The sequence below is a fragment of the Cicer arietinum genome, chromosome 4 (assembly GCF_000331145.2).
Source record: "Cicer arietinum cultivar CDC Frontier isolate Library 1 chromosome 4, Cicar.CDCFrontier_v2.0, whole genome shotgun sequence".
NCBI lineage: Eukaryota > Viridiplantae > Streptophyta > Magnoliopsida > Fabales > Fabaceae > Cicer > Cicer arietinum.
Window position 1 is genome coordinate 19,676,382 of NC_021163.2, and position 16,369 is coordinate 19,692,750.

General features: G+C 31.0%; 3 protein-coding genes across 3 annotated transcripts; all 3 read left to right on the forward strand.

The window, feature by feature from the left end:
* The first annotated feature begins 5,506 nt into the window (after window positions 1–5,506).
* On the forward strand, window positions 5,507–9,811 carry LOC101497737 (aspartic proteinase 36-like). Its single transcript, XM_012714840.3, has 10 exons — window positions 5,507–5,563; window positions 5,945–6,074; window positions 6,215–6,477; window positions 6,803–7,030; window positions 7,841–8,009; window positions 8,532–8,605; window positions 8,727–8,820; window positions 8,923–8,983; window positions 9,406–9,477; window positions 9,560–9,811. The coding sequence occupies exons 2-10, from the start codon at window positions 5,946–5,948 to the stop codon at window positions 9,703–9,705; spliced, it is 1,236 nt and encodes a 411-aa protein (XP_012570294.3). The 5' UTR covers window positions 5,507–5,563; window position 5,945; the 3' UTR covers window positions 9,706–9,811.
* A 4,148-nt stretch (window positions 9,812–13,959) lies between these two features.
* Window positions 13,960–14,808, forward strand: LOC140919982 (secreted RxLR effector protein 161-like). Its single transcript, XM_073367279.1, has 2 exons — window positions 13,960–14,067; window positions 14,188–14,808. The coding sequence occupies exons 1-2, from the start codon at window positions 13,960–13,962 to the stop codon at window positions 14,806–14,808; spliced, it is 729 nt and encodes a 242-aa protein (XP_073223380.1).
* A 260-nt stretch (window positions 14,809–15,068) lies between these two features.
* LOC140919983 (secreted RxLR effector protein 161-like) lies at window positions 15,069–15,917 on the forward strand. The gene is made up of 2 exons (XM_073367280.1): window positions 15,069–15,176; window positions 15,297–15,917. The coding sequence occupies exons 1-2, from the start codon at window positions 15,069–15,071 to the stop codon at window positions 15,915–15,917; spliced, it is 729 nt and encodes a 242-aa protein (XP_073223381.1).
* Window positions 15,918–16,369: the final 452 nt, after the last annotated feature.

Genomic DNA, 16,369 nt, shown 5'->3' on the forward strand with positions numbered 1-16,369 from the left:
ACCCTCATGTCCGTTTCTTGTTAATTTCTATTTGGCAACGATAGTAGAACATCGTAATGCCTTTAGTCGACAACTATAGATAGCCAATTGTGGTTATGTTCCTCGTGAGTCTTGTCTTTCTAAACTTTGCGCTCTTGGAAGCTTCGTCGAGAATACTACACATGTCTTGTGTATTTGTCCTAGACATTGCGAATTTTAGGTGCATATTTGAGACGACAATTTTGTTAGAAGGGAATACTCGAGGCGTTTTTGAAACAACGTGAGGTGATGCCTATTTACCTTTCAACTAATGTGTGTCTTCGTGGGCGATAGTTTGTTAGTGAAAACATGTTATATGATAGGTGGTGATCGGCGACAATCCCAACGCTCTGCCATGCCGTTTTTATGGTGGCACGATGGTTCCCCTTTTGACATTTTCCCTTCTAAAATGGCAGTTGAAAGGTCAATTTGAATGTCAAATTCATTTTCTTCTTTTGCTTTTTAGATCGACATTGTGAAAGAGACTCTTTCGTTGCACGATTTGGTGTTTCTGTCTGACGAGGAAGCTTTTAGGTGGGTTGCTAGAGAGTTGTTAAGGGTGGTGCCTAACTTCACACACAAAGTGACATAAGGGTTTCTCCACATTGGATCTTCCTTGGGTGACCAGGGAGGTTGTCAAAAATATCATCCTACACACTCCCTTCATTTGGTCGAACCGATGCTTTTGTAGAGATGGGAATGACCTAGATTTTAAGGTAAAGTACTTATTGGTGTCTGAGGCGTCCGATCAAAATGTTATCCAGTGTTTCATCGACCATCTCAAAACTCGCATTGTTGGCGAGACTGATCAAGTCTTTTGGTTTCATCAAAATGTTATCCAGTGTTTCATCGACCATCTCAAAACTCGCATTGTTGGCGAGACTGATCAAGTCTTTTGGTTTCATCAAAATGTTATCCAGTGTTTCATCGACAATCTCAAAACTCACATTGTTGGCGAGAATGACCAAGTCTCTTTGGTTTCATAGAATCTAGAGACTTGGTCGTATGTTGAACTCAAGAACAAGCCAATGACGTTCGTAAGCTATTTTCACTTATAGAGTATCTATTTAATTTTAACTGAAGTTGTTGTTAAGTTGTGTTTCGTTGATGCCAAAGTCGTTGATTGTATATGTACTAAACCGAAGTTGATTTTCGTATATAAATCAAATGAAAACTGAGACGTGACGGGGAATTAAAATGTAACACTAAAGCGGTGAACAAAGCAAGTTGCACTTAAACGACGAAATCAAAAACAAAATGCACCACCACCTATTTAAATAATAATAATAATAATAGAGAAAAAAAACCAGTGAAAAATGGAGTAATTTAAAAAAAAAAAAACATTCAATCACTTTTCTCTAACGGAGTAAGAAGAAGAGAAGGCTACTGAAAAAAGAACTTTGTGGCTAGGTTTTGTGAGACGCTTAATGCATGGTTTATTCTTAAGAATAAAGCGTTCTCAACCTCTTTGTCGGTGCATGTTATATATCTATTAATATTTTTTGTAGCCTAATCAATTCTATTTTTTTATATAAATATAAAAACTCTTTTGAAGTAATATTTTTAAAGCCAAATATTTTAAGTGATATGAAAGTTATGATTGGTAGATAAAATAAATTTTTTTATACTAATAATATACACAAATTAAATCTAATGAACAATTATATAAATTATATAAAATATTATTTATATTTTACACTAACTTTTTTGAAAAACTAATTCTGAAATAGATACTGTAATTCCTTACAGCTATCATTATTTACTAAGTAAAATAAAAAACTATCAATATTTAAGTTTTATTTAAAAAATTGGCATAGAAAATTTATTATTAATAATAGTAGTATTGATAGTCATTTTAAAAGTGACCTATATAAAATTTAAACTTCGCCTCATATGTTTACAAACACAGAAGTGACACAATATATAAAGCGTCTTCATCTTATTTTTAATATTTTACTACATCATTTCACACGAATAATTGTATTCACATTTAAATATTAATAATATAAAATTTTATTAAATCTATAATAAGATTCTGTTTTTTTTTTTTTATAATAAATCTATAATAAATTTTACCATTTATATATATATATATATATATATATATATATAAATGGTAAGATTTATTTCATGTGAAGTAATTTAAGTTACTGCAATTGCTTATAATAAACTAATAAATTAACCTAGATATTTTGTGATATATATCTTCTAACTTAAACATGAATTTATTAAATAGAGTTCACTATATCATATCATCTTTTATGATTTAAGAATCATGTTAAGTCTCACGGCTTTAATTCATACATTAATATTTTATTATAATTTAAAATATTAATTTAAATTTAAATTAATATTATTACACATTATTTTAATTTAAATTTAAAATAAAATTGAACTTAAATTTTCATAACATGCTAATGGATATAAATAAAAAAATAAATTAAAATAGATAAGAATTATAAATTTATTATTATTAAATTATGAAAGTACCGTTTTTTTTTTCTGACAATCTGACACAACTCCAATAATAAATTCGTCAAAAATTGAATTTTAAATAACTACACACTCGTGGACGAATATATTTAACAACCGTTAAATATGCTCCTGCAGGTAGAGCTAGATATATGGACGAGAACCCTTTCAGTTTGTTTAATCTCTCGTCTGCGCTGACTAATCACAGATTTGATGGGTTTTCATTTATGTATGTTTACGGATTTAAACATTGGTTTTTGACGCATATACCTATTTATTATCGTATTAATAAAATAAAAATAAAAATTATCGATAGATGTAAAATTCACATATATAAGATCTCAAATTTAAACCGATGCATTTGACCAAAAATTGAATTTTAAATAACTACACACTCGTGGACGAATATATTTAACAAGCGTTGAATATGCTCCTGCAGGTAGAGCTAGATATATGGACGAGAACCCTTTCAATTTGTTTAATCTCTCGTCTGCGCTGGCTAATCACAGATTTGATGGGTTTTCATTTATGTATGTTTACGGATTTAAACATTGGTTTTTGACGCATATACCTATTTATTATCGTATTAATAAAATAAAAAAATAAATTATCGATAGATGTAAAATTCACATATATAAGATCTCAAATTTAAACCGATGCATTTGACCAGTTGGTTAGGATTTAAGTATATAATAAAAATAACTTTTAGACTACTATAACTTGGTCTAAGATTATGTATTTGGGTGGTACAATGTAAAATTATCAACTATAATAGATTTTTAGTTTTTTTTTAAATATCAGATTTTTTTAATACAAGTATTTTAGGATTTTCACAAAATTGAATTTTTTTCAATTTATTTTTATGTGACATATGGAATAGTCCGTTCAACTCTAGACAAATGTGAGTTAGACTCAAACTAATGGATAACAACTCATTATCATTCACCAACATTTCAACCAGATTCATTTAACATGTGGATTTATGTAGAGCGGATTAAATAGAGCAAACCACACAACCACAAAGTAGTTAATTTCAAACTTTAATGTGATATTTGATGTTATATTACACATTCACTAAATCATCTACAAATGATTTTTATCATTAATTTAAAATTAGACAATATTATAAATTGATTTTAGGTTATTTAATAAAATATTAAATAGTTTAAAATTTTAAAATAATGTATAAAATCGATCAACTCAATATAAACTTGTAATTTGTAATTTGTGATTGAATTGATGAAATTAAATATTTATAGTAAGATACTACATGAAGTGACTTAACTCAAGGTTACAAGGAACTTGATCTATCTTCATGTACATCAAGACATCAAATGTGAGACTTAACGTAGTTACATTTCTAATAATTGTATAGGATTCAAGTTTTACAACTACAACTAGTGAATTATGTTGTATTATCTTGATAATCATACATATAAATTTTTAAAGAATTTGAACATTTTTAGTTGGAAGTGGTGGTCACAAATGGTGAAAGTAATTATTAGAATGATCATGTCTATAATAGTAAAGTGGTGATTGAAGTGACGGTCAATAGTGTTTAAAGTAGTGGTCAATAAGTGTCGATGATGATCAATGGGGTTGTCGTTGGTGGTCAAAATAGTGATTAGATTGGTGGTGAATTATATAATTTTTTTAGTGTACAGATCACTTTGGATTTGTAAAACATACCCCTGGATTTTGGTTTTGAATGATTTTATGCATGGTTGGGACTTGTGAGATTTCAAAGTAAATAATTTACATATTTATTTAATTTAAAATAAATAAAAAATATTTCAAAATGATTAATTTTTAAATTTTTTAAGCATTAATTAATTAAAAATTCCTTTTATAATTTTTTACATGTTAAACTAGTTAAACCCTTGTTTTTATCAAACAGTTGATTAATTTAGTAATTATCAACTATAAACTATTAATTAATTTTATTAATATAAATTTATTTGATTTAACAAACAACCCATCAACCATCTAATTGTGTGTATTAGTTAGCATTTGGTAAGTTATTTACACAAGTCACTTCCGCTCATTTCCTTTGTTATTTTATTTTTATCTTTTTTCAGTTTCCTATTTTATCCTTCTAAATTGACAATTAAACGGACTTCTTAAAGGCGAATCATTTCCTAATGCATAAGCGCACCTATTACAAACAACGCTCCACTTCATTATTATGCCTTGGGAGAAAAGGCTTCGCAAAAAGGGGACGTGAGGTTCACGTGATGGGAGGAGAATGTGAGTAAAAAACCAAAAGTCTAACTCTTAATTGGGCGAAGTTTTTATTTAATGAATTTCCTTCCATTCCATCCCTTGAGTTCATTTCAACATGAACGGACAGATCTTCTCCGGCGTGTGAGCAAAGAAACAACCACGTCGGCGTCAACAAGTACTGTCCTTCCATGGCTGAGTATGGTAATGCACTGGATCAAGCCAAGAGGCCAACACATTGCGCGCACTCAAACGCGTCACCTTTCTTGCAATTCCCCTTTCAGCAAATATGTCTTTCAATGGGTAAAAATGTTTAATTTCTATTAATGTTGTTTAGAATCTTTCTTTTTCTTTTGAATGTAGTGTTTTCTCTCTTTGATTAACTTTTTTATTTTTCTCTTCAATGCTTTATTTTGTAGGTTTCTGTTTTTATTACACAAGAAGAAGAAGACTGATGTGTAAAGGCCAGCAATACAGCACTCTCCATGTCAAATTAATTGAACTATAGCGCTAAAAATTGGTAATTTCTATTAAGGTGAGAATATTTCAGTCCTTTGATTTGCATGATTTTTTAAGTTGTCTCTTTATTTTGATCTATAATGTGTCGTGTATGTGTTTTGTAGTAAATTTGCTCAAATAATGGCAATTGTTGATGCGATGCTGAGTTGTAAAACACCATTGTTCATAATTTTTTTTTCCGCTTCTTTATTCATGATGCTAGCTTTAAGCTATCTAGCAGTATAAATTGAACATGTCATTCTCTCTTAACACTCACTCTCGTTACATTCTCATTGGGTGGTGTTGGCATTGGCAACTTCACAGTCCAAGGCACTGCTGATCCAAACTCCTATGGGTAAGGCTAATCCTCTAATCCTATCTGCTCTAAAAAATTCCTTCATTTATTGCTTATGTTGTATTATGCATTGATCATATTGTCTGTTCTTTCAACAAGCAAGGCATATTTTCTTATCATCTTTTCCATCTATTCAAAAGAAAAAAGCTTTTTTCATTAACATTGAAAAATAATGTCATATGAAGTGAAATACCAATACTTCTGAATACATAGTGAGTTAGGTGACTGAAATTTATCTATTTTTTAGATGTTGATAATAATATTACATATTCAATTTATCTAAAGAAACTGATTTTAATTTCATTTTATTTTTATTAGATAGGTGAGAGTAAGATTTAATTAATAATTAATATTAATACTATTGTTGGTTTTTTTGTTCAGTATGTATACCACAGAAGTGAAGTTGGGATCTCCACCAAAAACATTTACAGTTATGATTGACACCGGAAGTGACCTTTTGTGGGTCAATTGCAAAACTTGTAGTAATTGCCCTCAATATAGTGGACTTGGGGTAAGAATTTTCAATTTTAATTGCTGTTTTTTCCTTTACTATACTAATTAGTGCTACTTACTTGTGTTATGGTGCTTGTTTTGTTGCCTTGGGAACCAAGGTTCTGATTTGGAGCTTAATACTTGTTGCATAATGTACAGATTAAGCTGAATTTCTTTGATATGGCTGATTCATCCACCAATTCATTGGTTAATTGCTCGGATCCCATGTGTCCTTTTGGAGTTCAAGGTGCAGATGTTCAATGCTCTTCTAGTGTTAACCACAACCAGTGCAGTTACTCCTATTATTTTCAAGATGGAAGTGGTACCTCCGGTGTTTATCTCACAGATAAAATTTATTTTGACACAATCATTGGACGGTCTTCTCCTAGTAGTGGTAACACGTCGGCCACCGTTTTTTTGGGGTGAGAATCTCTTATGCTTATTTGTTATGGACAATTATAAATGTGTGTGCATGCATTTGAAACATGTAGAAATTAAACTCGGATAGGAGGGTCAAGGGAGCTTATGCTCGTAGAGGGAACTATAGGACTGAAAATCATACATAATGTTTGGAGTGGGGAGTGTTGGGGGGACATTAATTTTGTAATGTAAGTTTTTGAAAATACTGGGATTTGCTATTCTTCTCTGCTAATTTTTACATTCATTCCCATGTTTTAGTTAATAGTAGTACTTAATATGGATTTTGGGTTGAAGCAAAACTTTGTTGGATGATTGATTTGGCAATAGGTGTAGCACCCAGCAATTTGGACAATTGACTAACCCAGTGAGAGCACTTGATGGAATCTTTGGGTTTGGACTTGGCCCTCTATCAATTGTATCACAATTGTCACCACAAGGAATAATACCCAAAATTTTCTCTCATTGCTTGAAAGGAGATGGCAATGGAGGAGGCATTCTGGTTCTTGGTGAGATAGTGGAGCCAAGTATTGTTTACAGTCCACTTGCCCCATCGCAGTATGTTCTCTTCTGCACTGTTTTTCTCTTTTTCTATCCCTAATTTGTGGATCATTTTTCTCTAGTATTGCACAGAATTGATATAAAAGAGCATACAAGGAATTTCTAAAAGGAGTTTATGGAATTAAATTTTTACAATTACATTATTATCAATTGGCAATCAATAATTGTGAAATTTATCAACTTTGCTTTTAGAAGTTAGTTTTACCATATGCTAATTTGAATAACAGGAAATAGAATTTAAACACTTAAAAGTTAGCTGATTAATTTTAAGCTAGTACCTTACTCAAAGTTTATGATTTATGTGTGGTGCGGTAAAACTGTGTCGGTTTTTTAAATCAATTGACAATTTCTTTTGGGTGAATTATGTTTTACTTAGCATCTTGAATTCACTATTTTGGGTAGCTTTTTATTACACCAGTGACTTTGGAAGATATTTGCCTTCATGTTTCTTACAGTGAAGAAAATGCTTTGATTTCTCAAGATTGAAAACTTGAAGGGATATATGTCTTGTCATCTTGTGTTGATTGAATCCCCTTAGGTTCATTTATATTTTCTCTTACACCAAGTTACTTCACATGACACATCCCTAGTGAATATGTCTGAATCAAATTGGTAGTACAAAACCATTTTCAAATTGCTTAATTTAAATTAAATGATTTTTCAATTGAATGTAGAAGGTGATATTTGCTAAGAATACCGTTCTTAAAATGCTTCTTATGTTTTTGTTTTTTTCCAGATAGTTCACACTTCTATATGAGACATTTTGCAATATAATTGACTAGTCTTTTTGTTTCAATCAAATCTTAGGCCTTACTACAACTTGAATCTTGAGAGCATTGCTGTCAACGGGCAACTTCTCTCAATCAATCCAGTAGTATTCGCACCATCAAAATCTGGCGACCGAGGAACTGCTATTGACAGTGGTACAACATTGGCATATCTTGTTCAAGAAGCCTTCGATCCTCTTGTCAATGCAGTAAGATTTCTCCTACCTCGCACAAAACATTGTTGGACATATTATTCTTCTATGTCTTTTATATTTATATAACGTAGAATTTTGCACTGCGACATATTTTCTTACTCTTTGGTTTGCTTGTCTTCTATTTTTTTTTTCTTTCCGAAATTACCAATTGACTTTTTTCCATTGAGTTCATTTAGATTCTCACATTCTTGTCTTATTTAACTAATATTAAGTTTTATTGTGTTGGATATAGAACAATTTTAAACCATTCATTGATGTACTCAATAATTTTTTTTTTTTGTTTAAAATGTGGAGTTGATTTAATGGGGAATTGTATTATGCCTTACGATACTTCAGCAATTGAACACCATATTGAGATTTATATCATTTTTTTATATAATTCTTATTATATTTTTTGATAGAATATAATTCTTATTATTAATTTTCTTAAAAAGGGGTTTGTTTATATCTCTTGTATTTTATGAATGATATCGATCTTAAAGTATACTAATGTTCAATTTCTAAATGGACGTGTAGATAACTACTGCTGTGTCACAATTTAGCAGTCCCTCTATATCAGAAGGAAACCTGTGTTATTTGGTCTCAACCAGGTAATCCAAAATATAATATTTTTTATGTAGATCTTTATATACTTTATATGAAAAGAGAGTTTCTTCTATTAGGATTTATGAATATCTCATTAAATTATTTTTGTGTTTGTTGCACATTCAGTATAGATATGTTTCCTTCAGTCAGTTTTAACTTTGCGGGTGGGGCATCCATTGAGTTGAAACCAGCACAATACCTTGTGCACTATATTTTAATGGTAAGCATGAAGTATGTTTGTTACGTTGTTGGTTACATTTTTTGTCCATAAGTAAGTTATTCTTTGAAATTTTATGTCTTATGTGCAAAATTGCTTTAATAGGACGCTGCAAAATGGTGCATAGGTTTTCAGAAGGTGGAAAGAGGATTCTCAATATTAGGAGGTTAGATGAATAAAATAATTAAATAGACTATATAGAGAAACTCAATTGAGAATCTTTTAATAAATGATAAAAAATTCTAAAAATGTCTTTTGTATCTGTTGCAAACAATAGGGTGGCATCATTTCATCCAAAGTTTCTAGTGTGTTACTACTTCACAATTTCACTAACTTGATGCAGCTGAAAATAGAAAACATCATATAGTATGTTACAAAATATGGTTGGACTATCATTATCATAGTTCAAATTGTTTTTTAATAGATATTTATATTTATTTCTATTTTTCATTTATCACAACAATCCAATTTCCAAAAACAAGTATACTATACTCACGTATGATAATCATAAATCATCCTTTTCATGTTTATTTTATGTAAGTATGGTAATCATAAATAAATTGACAATTATGATCTTATCTTTCACAGATCTTGTCCTAAAAGATAGAATAGTTGTCTATGACTTGGCTAATCAGCGCATTGGATGGACCAACTATAATTGTGAGCTCACCGCTTAAATTCTTATTTCATACAAGTAGTTTATGGTCTTTTACTTTGTCTTAAAATTGAAAATTATGTTTAGGTTCCATGCCCGTCAATGTCTCTGTGACTCTAAGCAAGGACAAGAACGTCAATCCAAGAAATAGATGGTCGAGTGCCAGCAGTCTAGAGATAAGGATTCTCTCCAAGCTATTATATGTAACATTGTGGCTCTTTTTATGCCTATAATACAATCTTCATGAAGTCACCACATTGTAATTTAAATCCAATATTCAAGTGACAGCTCATAGAAAAGGAAAAATACGATCTTAATTGATGTAATTTTACTAATTAATTGTCATCTCCTTTGTGACTTATTAACACCTAAAGTCAATTCTACCAATAACGATATGCAATGGGTTATGATATTATCATCAAAATAGTTGAGAAACTCATGACAATATGAATAAAAAATTAGGAAAAAGAAATGTTACTCTTAAAATGAATTGGTTTAGACCGTGAAAGGTTTTAAGAAGTTTCATCTATGGGAATGAGCTATATTGGAGAAGTAAAATGATGAGTGCATTGATTTGGTGTGGAAAACTAGTAATACTGAACTTCCAAAAGAAGAAGAGCTGGTGTTGCTCTATTTGAATGTGGAGACAACTCTCTTTTTCCATTTGTTACATTTTCATATGTAATGTGAAACAACTTCAAAAGTTTACAGATTTATAACATTAAGTTACAAACAGTGACATATGTAATAACTAAGTTACTAATTATTATAATGAGTTCTTTTAAACTAAAGTGATGCTACAGATTTATTAAAATGCTGGTGAGAGAATCAAGTGAGACCAATAAGTTGTTTGTTTATCTCTTCTTTTATATACCAGTGATTTTTAATAACAATGGTGCGAATTATAATAAGACTTATCGATATACTTTCCAAAACAATATATGAATGAATGTTAAGTATAATATAAGAATGTGAGTGTTTAGAAGAAAAATAGCGTAACACATTAGTAGGACTTCCTTATCACATGAGTGTGAAAAAAATTGGCGGAATAAGTTTGATCTTGATCTCTATTTATGGGACGTGACCTAGTTGCATGAAAAAAAATTACTTTACATTGGCTAATATCTATCATCTTCATACGACAAATGTATCTCTTTGAAGTACAAGAAGCGCCGTAAAAAGTAATTTATGATTGAGTTGCATGACAAACTTATTTCGCATTGCGATAGGAACTTCACTCCAACAAACGCAGGTAATTGCTTCACACAACAAAGTCAGATCTTCGCAATGTGATTAATTTTAGTAATTTTTTTTATTGACTTACACAACAACACTTTTTCTTTATACGACAAAGACGGTCAAAATAGTTGATTCATTGTTTTCCTCCCATAACATTATTATTATTAATTAATTAAAATTCATATAACACTTGACAGATATTCACAAAATCACAAATAACATGTGTAGTAAAAAAAAATGCACATTACTAAAGAAATTAGTATTTTGAATGCACATTTCTTTTTTTTTTTCAACTACAAAGTCATCATTGATTTAAAAACATACAAAATAAGGTATCGCACATTTTTAATATTTTGATACACTTCAATTTTTAAATGATTCACTCTTCAAAAAACATTATTTTCCAGAAACATTATTTTTTAAAGAGGCCCATTTCACTTTTGTAAAATGTCTAAATTTCTTTGCTTTCTAAAATGGCTTATAAAAACAATATCTTCTTCCTCTGTTTTGGTAAAAGGTCCAACATTTTGTTGGAATCACGAGTTGATTAGTCCAGTCTTAAGATTGAACATAGACGTCTCTTCCATTACAAAATCTCCTTAAAACGGTTTTGTGTTAAAAAAATTGTGGTGGAGAAAAGGAAGAAAAATGTTAAATTGGCTCCTTCTGATAAAATTATGAGGAAGCATTTAGTAAATGGAAGTGAGACATAGTCTCACTCTCAAGAGACTTCAAAGAAGCATATCGATTTTTGAAAAGCCATCTTTAAATTTTTATCATCTCTTGAAAATCCCTATAATTTTGTCTGGATAAACTTTTATTATCTCGCTTTTGAACATGTATTCTTGAAATCTATGTTTGATACATTTGTCTAACATATTATCTATTTGATTTTTTACAAGGTTTTCTTGTGTAAATTTTCTCTCTTATTCAAATTATTATTATTATTATTATTATTATTATTATTATTATTATTATTATTATTATTATTATTATTATTATTATTATTATTATTATTATTATTATTAGGAATAGGAAAAAGCACAATGGACACAATTAATGTAAACATATAAATTATTAAAATGGTAATATAATATTAAAAAAGTAATTTGGTCTTTGACCGAAGACTTTGAATTTGATATAAATAATATAACCTCTATTAAAATAATTTAAATTTTATATTTCATATCATTAAATTAATGAATATCTATGTATTTATTATATTTTTATTACTAGATTTATTATATATATACATACACAAACATGAAAAATATACTTACTGATTTAAATAAGGATCGTTGAAGAATAGGAAGAAGATAAAAAACAATGATTAATAAATATAAGTTTATTTTAGCAATTTTAGTTGTAGTTCTTCTATGCTCAAGAGGTATGTAGACAATTTGCATAATAGAGTTTGAATCTTCTCTATATTTTTTCTCTTATGCATATTAGTTATTTATTACACTAATATTACTTTTCTCAGTAGGTACGACTAAAATTGTATTTCTTATTGAGAAATGCTTTTCCACCTGTAATCAATACCATGATTGTAATTCATTTTGTATTGGTCAAGGCTATGTGCTAGGGGATTGCATTCCAAATGCGGATAATATTTTAACTCTTCAATTGATGAAAATTGGCTTTGGCATTCAAGATTTGTCCATCTTAACTTCAGAAGCTTGAAGCAGCTATGACTGAAGAAGATGGTTAGCAGAGTTTATATGATTGATGTCCCTAAGAAGGTGTTTGGCAGGAAAACAATTAATAAATTCCTTTCAATCACAAGTGCAAGCAATAACGAAAAAAGTTCTTGAGGTGGTTCATAGTGACATATGTGGACCATTTAAGGTGCCATCATTAGGAGGTAATAACTATTTCATAATTTCTTTTTATGAAATCAGTAGAATGATGTGGATTTATTTGATAAAAACCAAAGATGAAGCATTGAAGATATTCAAAAACTTCAAGGTTAAAGTGGAGAAACAAAGTGGAGAATCTGTCAAGGTGTTAAAGACAGATGGAGGGGGATAATATACTTCACATGAATTCAAGGAATTTTGTATCAAGAATGGAATTGAACATGAGGTAATAGCTCCTTACACACCTCAACACAATGGCATGGCTGAAAGGAGAAATAGAACCATTCTAGACATGACTAGAAGTATGATAAAAGAAAAAGGGACTGCTACATAAATTTTGCTGCTTCTTAATAAATGTCCAACAAAGAAATTTCTAGATAAGGTACCAAAGGAGATTTGGAGTGGAAGAAAGCTAACAGTAGGGCATTTAAGAACATTTGGTGCTCTATGTTTTAAACATGTACTAGACCAGAAAAGAAGAAAGTTCCAGGACAAGAATGAAGCAATGATCTTGGTTGGATATCATCCAACAGGTGCTTACAAACTGTATGATCCTATTAAAGGCAAGGTGGTGGTCAACAGAGATGTCAAGATCATTGAACATGAGAGCTGGAACTTGAAACATAAGTAGATTGCCAACAACTAACACTGGGACTAGGAGCAAGCAACCATCAGCACACAAATTCCTTTACAAGTATAAACTGAGAAGCATACTAGTGGAAACAGAGATGAAGAAAGAATTGAATCAAACAGATCCCAGAGAACAAGAAAGCCACCAACACATTTACAAGAATTTGAAGTGCACAATGATAGTGAAGTTGACAATAGTGGAGATTTAGTGCATTTTTCCTTATTTGCAAATACATAACCATGAAATATTGAAAAAGTCTTGAAGAAAAGATGCTGGAAAAAGCAATAATGGAAAAGATTAATGCAATTGAGAAGAATCAAACATGATACTTGACATATTTGCCTCCAGAACAAAAGCATGTTGGAGTAAAATGGATCTACAAATTGTAGCTGAATCCAAATGGCACAATTGCTAAGTACAAAGCTAGATTGGTTGCCAAGGGATTCCTATAATGGGCAGATATAGACTATTCTGAAGTGTTTGCTCTAGTGGCCATAATTGAGACAATCAAGCTTATGATAGCACTGGTTTGTGCTAGGGGTTGGTTGATGTGCCAACTTGATGTGAAGTATGCATTTCTAAATGGATGGCTGGAAGAAGACGTGTATGTCTCTCAACCACCATAATTTTTTATTAAGGGAAATGTGGATAAAATGCTCAGATTGAAGAAATCTCTCTATGGTTTGAAGCAAGCATCAAGAGCTTGGAACAAATGAATCGATTTGTTTCTAATTGGCATTGGATTCATCAAACGCACAATGGAATGTGAAGTTTATGTGAAACATTCCATACCGAATAGAGAGCCTGCAATAATCATGTTGTGCCTACATATTGATGACTTATTGGTGTTTGGCAACTGCAGCAAGGCAATTGCATAATTCAAAGGCATCATGAAAGATGAGTTTGAAATGACATACTTAGGTAAACCAAGCTACTTTATGGGCATGGAGTTTACTGAGATTGAAGAAGGATTGTTGATGCACTAGAAGAAATATGCTAGAGATATCTTGAGAAGATTTAATATCGTTGGTTACAACCCTGTTGTCATACCCATTGCAGTGAATGGAAAGCTGGAAATAGATAGTGACGAAGAGCTGGCTGATTCAACTATATTCAAGCAGATTGTGGATTCCCTAAGATATTTGTGTAATACAAGACTTGATATATGCTATAGTGTAGGCGTGGTAAGCAGATTCATGCAGAGATCCAAGCATTCTCATTGGCTAGCAGTTAAGAGAATCATGAGATATGTTCAAGGCACAATAGAGCATGGAATTCTGTTTACAACAGATTTAAAGCAAGAAAATGGAGACTTGGTTGGGTATTCATATTTAGATTGGTGTGGAGATAAGAATGATAGAAGGAGCAATTCAGGCTATGTGTTCAATTTCATGAAATCTCTAATAGCATGGAGTTCAAAGAAGCAGCCATTGATAACACTTTCTTCATGTGAGACTGAACATATTGCTGGCAGCTATAGTGCTTGCCAATCATTATGGCTGGAATCATTGACAATAGAATTGAAGCTGGATGTATGCAGGCCAATTCCATTGATGATTGACAACATTTCAACAATAAATCTAGCAAAGAACTTTGTATCTCATTGAAGAAGCAAACACATTGAGATAAAGTTTCATTTCCCTAAGAAATCAAGTTGGAAGAAGCAAGTTGAAGTTCATTTATTGTCAAACTAAAGTTCAGTTGGCGGATATAATGACCATGGCCTTGAGGATGAGTAGATTTTAAGAGTTAAGAAGATTGCTAAGTATAAAATAAGAAATCTCTCTATGGTTTGAAGCAAGCATCAAGAGCTTGGAACAAATGAATCGATTTGTTTCTAATTGGCATTGGATTCATCAAACGCACAATGGAATATGAAGTTTATGTGAAACATTCCATACCGAATAGAGAGCCTGCAATAATCATGTTGTGCCTACATATTGATGACTTATTGGTGTTTGGCAACTGCAGCAAGGCAATTGCATAATTCAAAGGCATCATGAAAGATGAGTTTGAAATGACATACTTAGGTAAACCAAGCTACTTTATGGGCATGGAGTTTACTGAGATTGAAGAAGGATTGTTGATGCACTAGAAGAAATATGCTAGAGATATCTTGAGAAGATTTAATATCGTTGGTTACAACCCTGTTGTCATACCCATTGCAGTGAATGGAAAGCTGGAAATAGATAGTGACGAAGAGCTGGCTGATTCAACTATATTCAAGCAGATTGTGGATTCCCTAAGATATTTGTGTAATACAAGACTTGATATATGCTATAGTGTAGGCGTGGTAAGCAGATTCATGCAGAGATCCAAGCATTCTCATTGGCTAGCAGTTAAGAGAATCATGAGATATGTTCAAGGCACAATAGAGCATGGAATTCTGTTTACAACAGATTTAAAGCAAGAAAATGGAGACTTGGTTGGGTATTCATATTTAGATTGGTGTGGAGATAAGAATGATAGAAGGAGCAATTCAGGCTATGTGTTCAATTTCATGAAATCTCTAATAGCATGGAGTTCAAAGAAGCAGCCATTGATAACACTTTCTTCATGTGAGACTGAACATATTGCTGGCAGCTATAGTGCTTGCCAATCATTATGGCTGGAATCATTGACAGTAGAATTGAAGCTGGATGTATGCAGGCCAATTCCATTGATGATTGATAACATTTCAACAATAAATCTAGCAAAGAACTTTGTATCTCATTGAAGAAACAAACACATTGAGATAAAGTTTCATTTCCCTAAGAAATCAAGTTGGAAGAAGCAAGTTGAAGTTCATTTATTGTCAAACTAAAGTTCAGTTGGCGGATATAATGACCATGGCCTTGAGGATGAGTAGATTTTAAGAGTTAAGAAGATTGCTAAGTATAAAATCACTTCAAAATTTGAATTAAGGGGAAGTGTTTGAAACCAAGAACGTTTTTGGTTTAAGTGTTAGAAAACGGAGAACGTTTTCTGTATTGATTAAAATTCATATAACACTTCACAAAATCATAAAGCAACATGTATATTACTAAAGTACATTAATAAAAATGCTTATAATACAAAATAAGGTATATACACTTATAATAATTTGATATGCATCAATTTTTAAATGAGTCACCTTTCAAAAACTAAGAAGAGGAAGCATATGCATGGTAAATGAAACTGAGACATCCT

What these genes read in the sequence shown, in the direction of transcription:
- LOC101497737 (XM_012714840.3), top strand. Translation starts at nt 5,946, where the DNA reads ATGTATACCACAGAAGTGAAGTTGGGATCTCCACCAAAAACATTTACA. An exon ending in AGTCCACTTGCCCCATCGCA is followed by an intron (nt 7,031 to 7,840) that starts GTATGTTCTCTT and finishes ATCAAATCTTAG; the next exon opens with GCCTTACTACAACTTGAATC. An exon ending in TGTTATTTGGTCTCAACCAG is followed by an intron (nt 8,606 to 8,726) that starts GTAATCCAAAAT and finishes TTGCACATTCAG; the next exon opens with TATAGATATGTTTCCTTCAG.
- LOC140919982 (XM_073367279.1), top strand. Translation starts at nt 13,960, where the DNA reads ATGGAATGTGAAGTTTATGTGAAACATTCCATACCGAATAGAGAGCCT. An exon ending in TGTTTGGCAACTGCAGCAAG is followed by an intron (nt 14,068 to 14,187) that starts GCAATTGCATAA and finishes TTGATGCACTAG; the next exon opens with AAGAAATATGCTAGAGATAT.
- LOC140919983 (XM_073367280.1), top strand. Translation starts at nt 15,069, where the DNA reads ATGGAATATGAAGTTTATGTGAAACATTCCATACCGAATAGAGAGCCT. An exon ending in TGTTTGGCAACTGCAGCAAG is followed by an intron (nt 15,177 to 15,296) that starts GCAATTGCATAA and finishes TTGATGCACTAG; the next exon opens with AAGAAATATGCTAGAGATAT.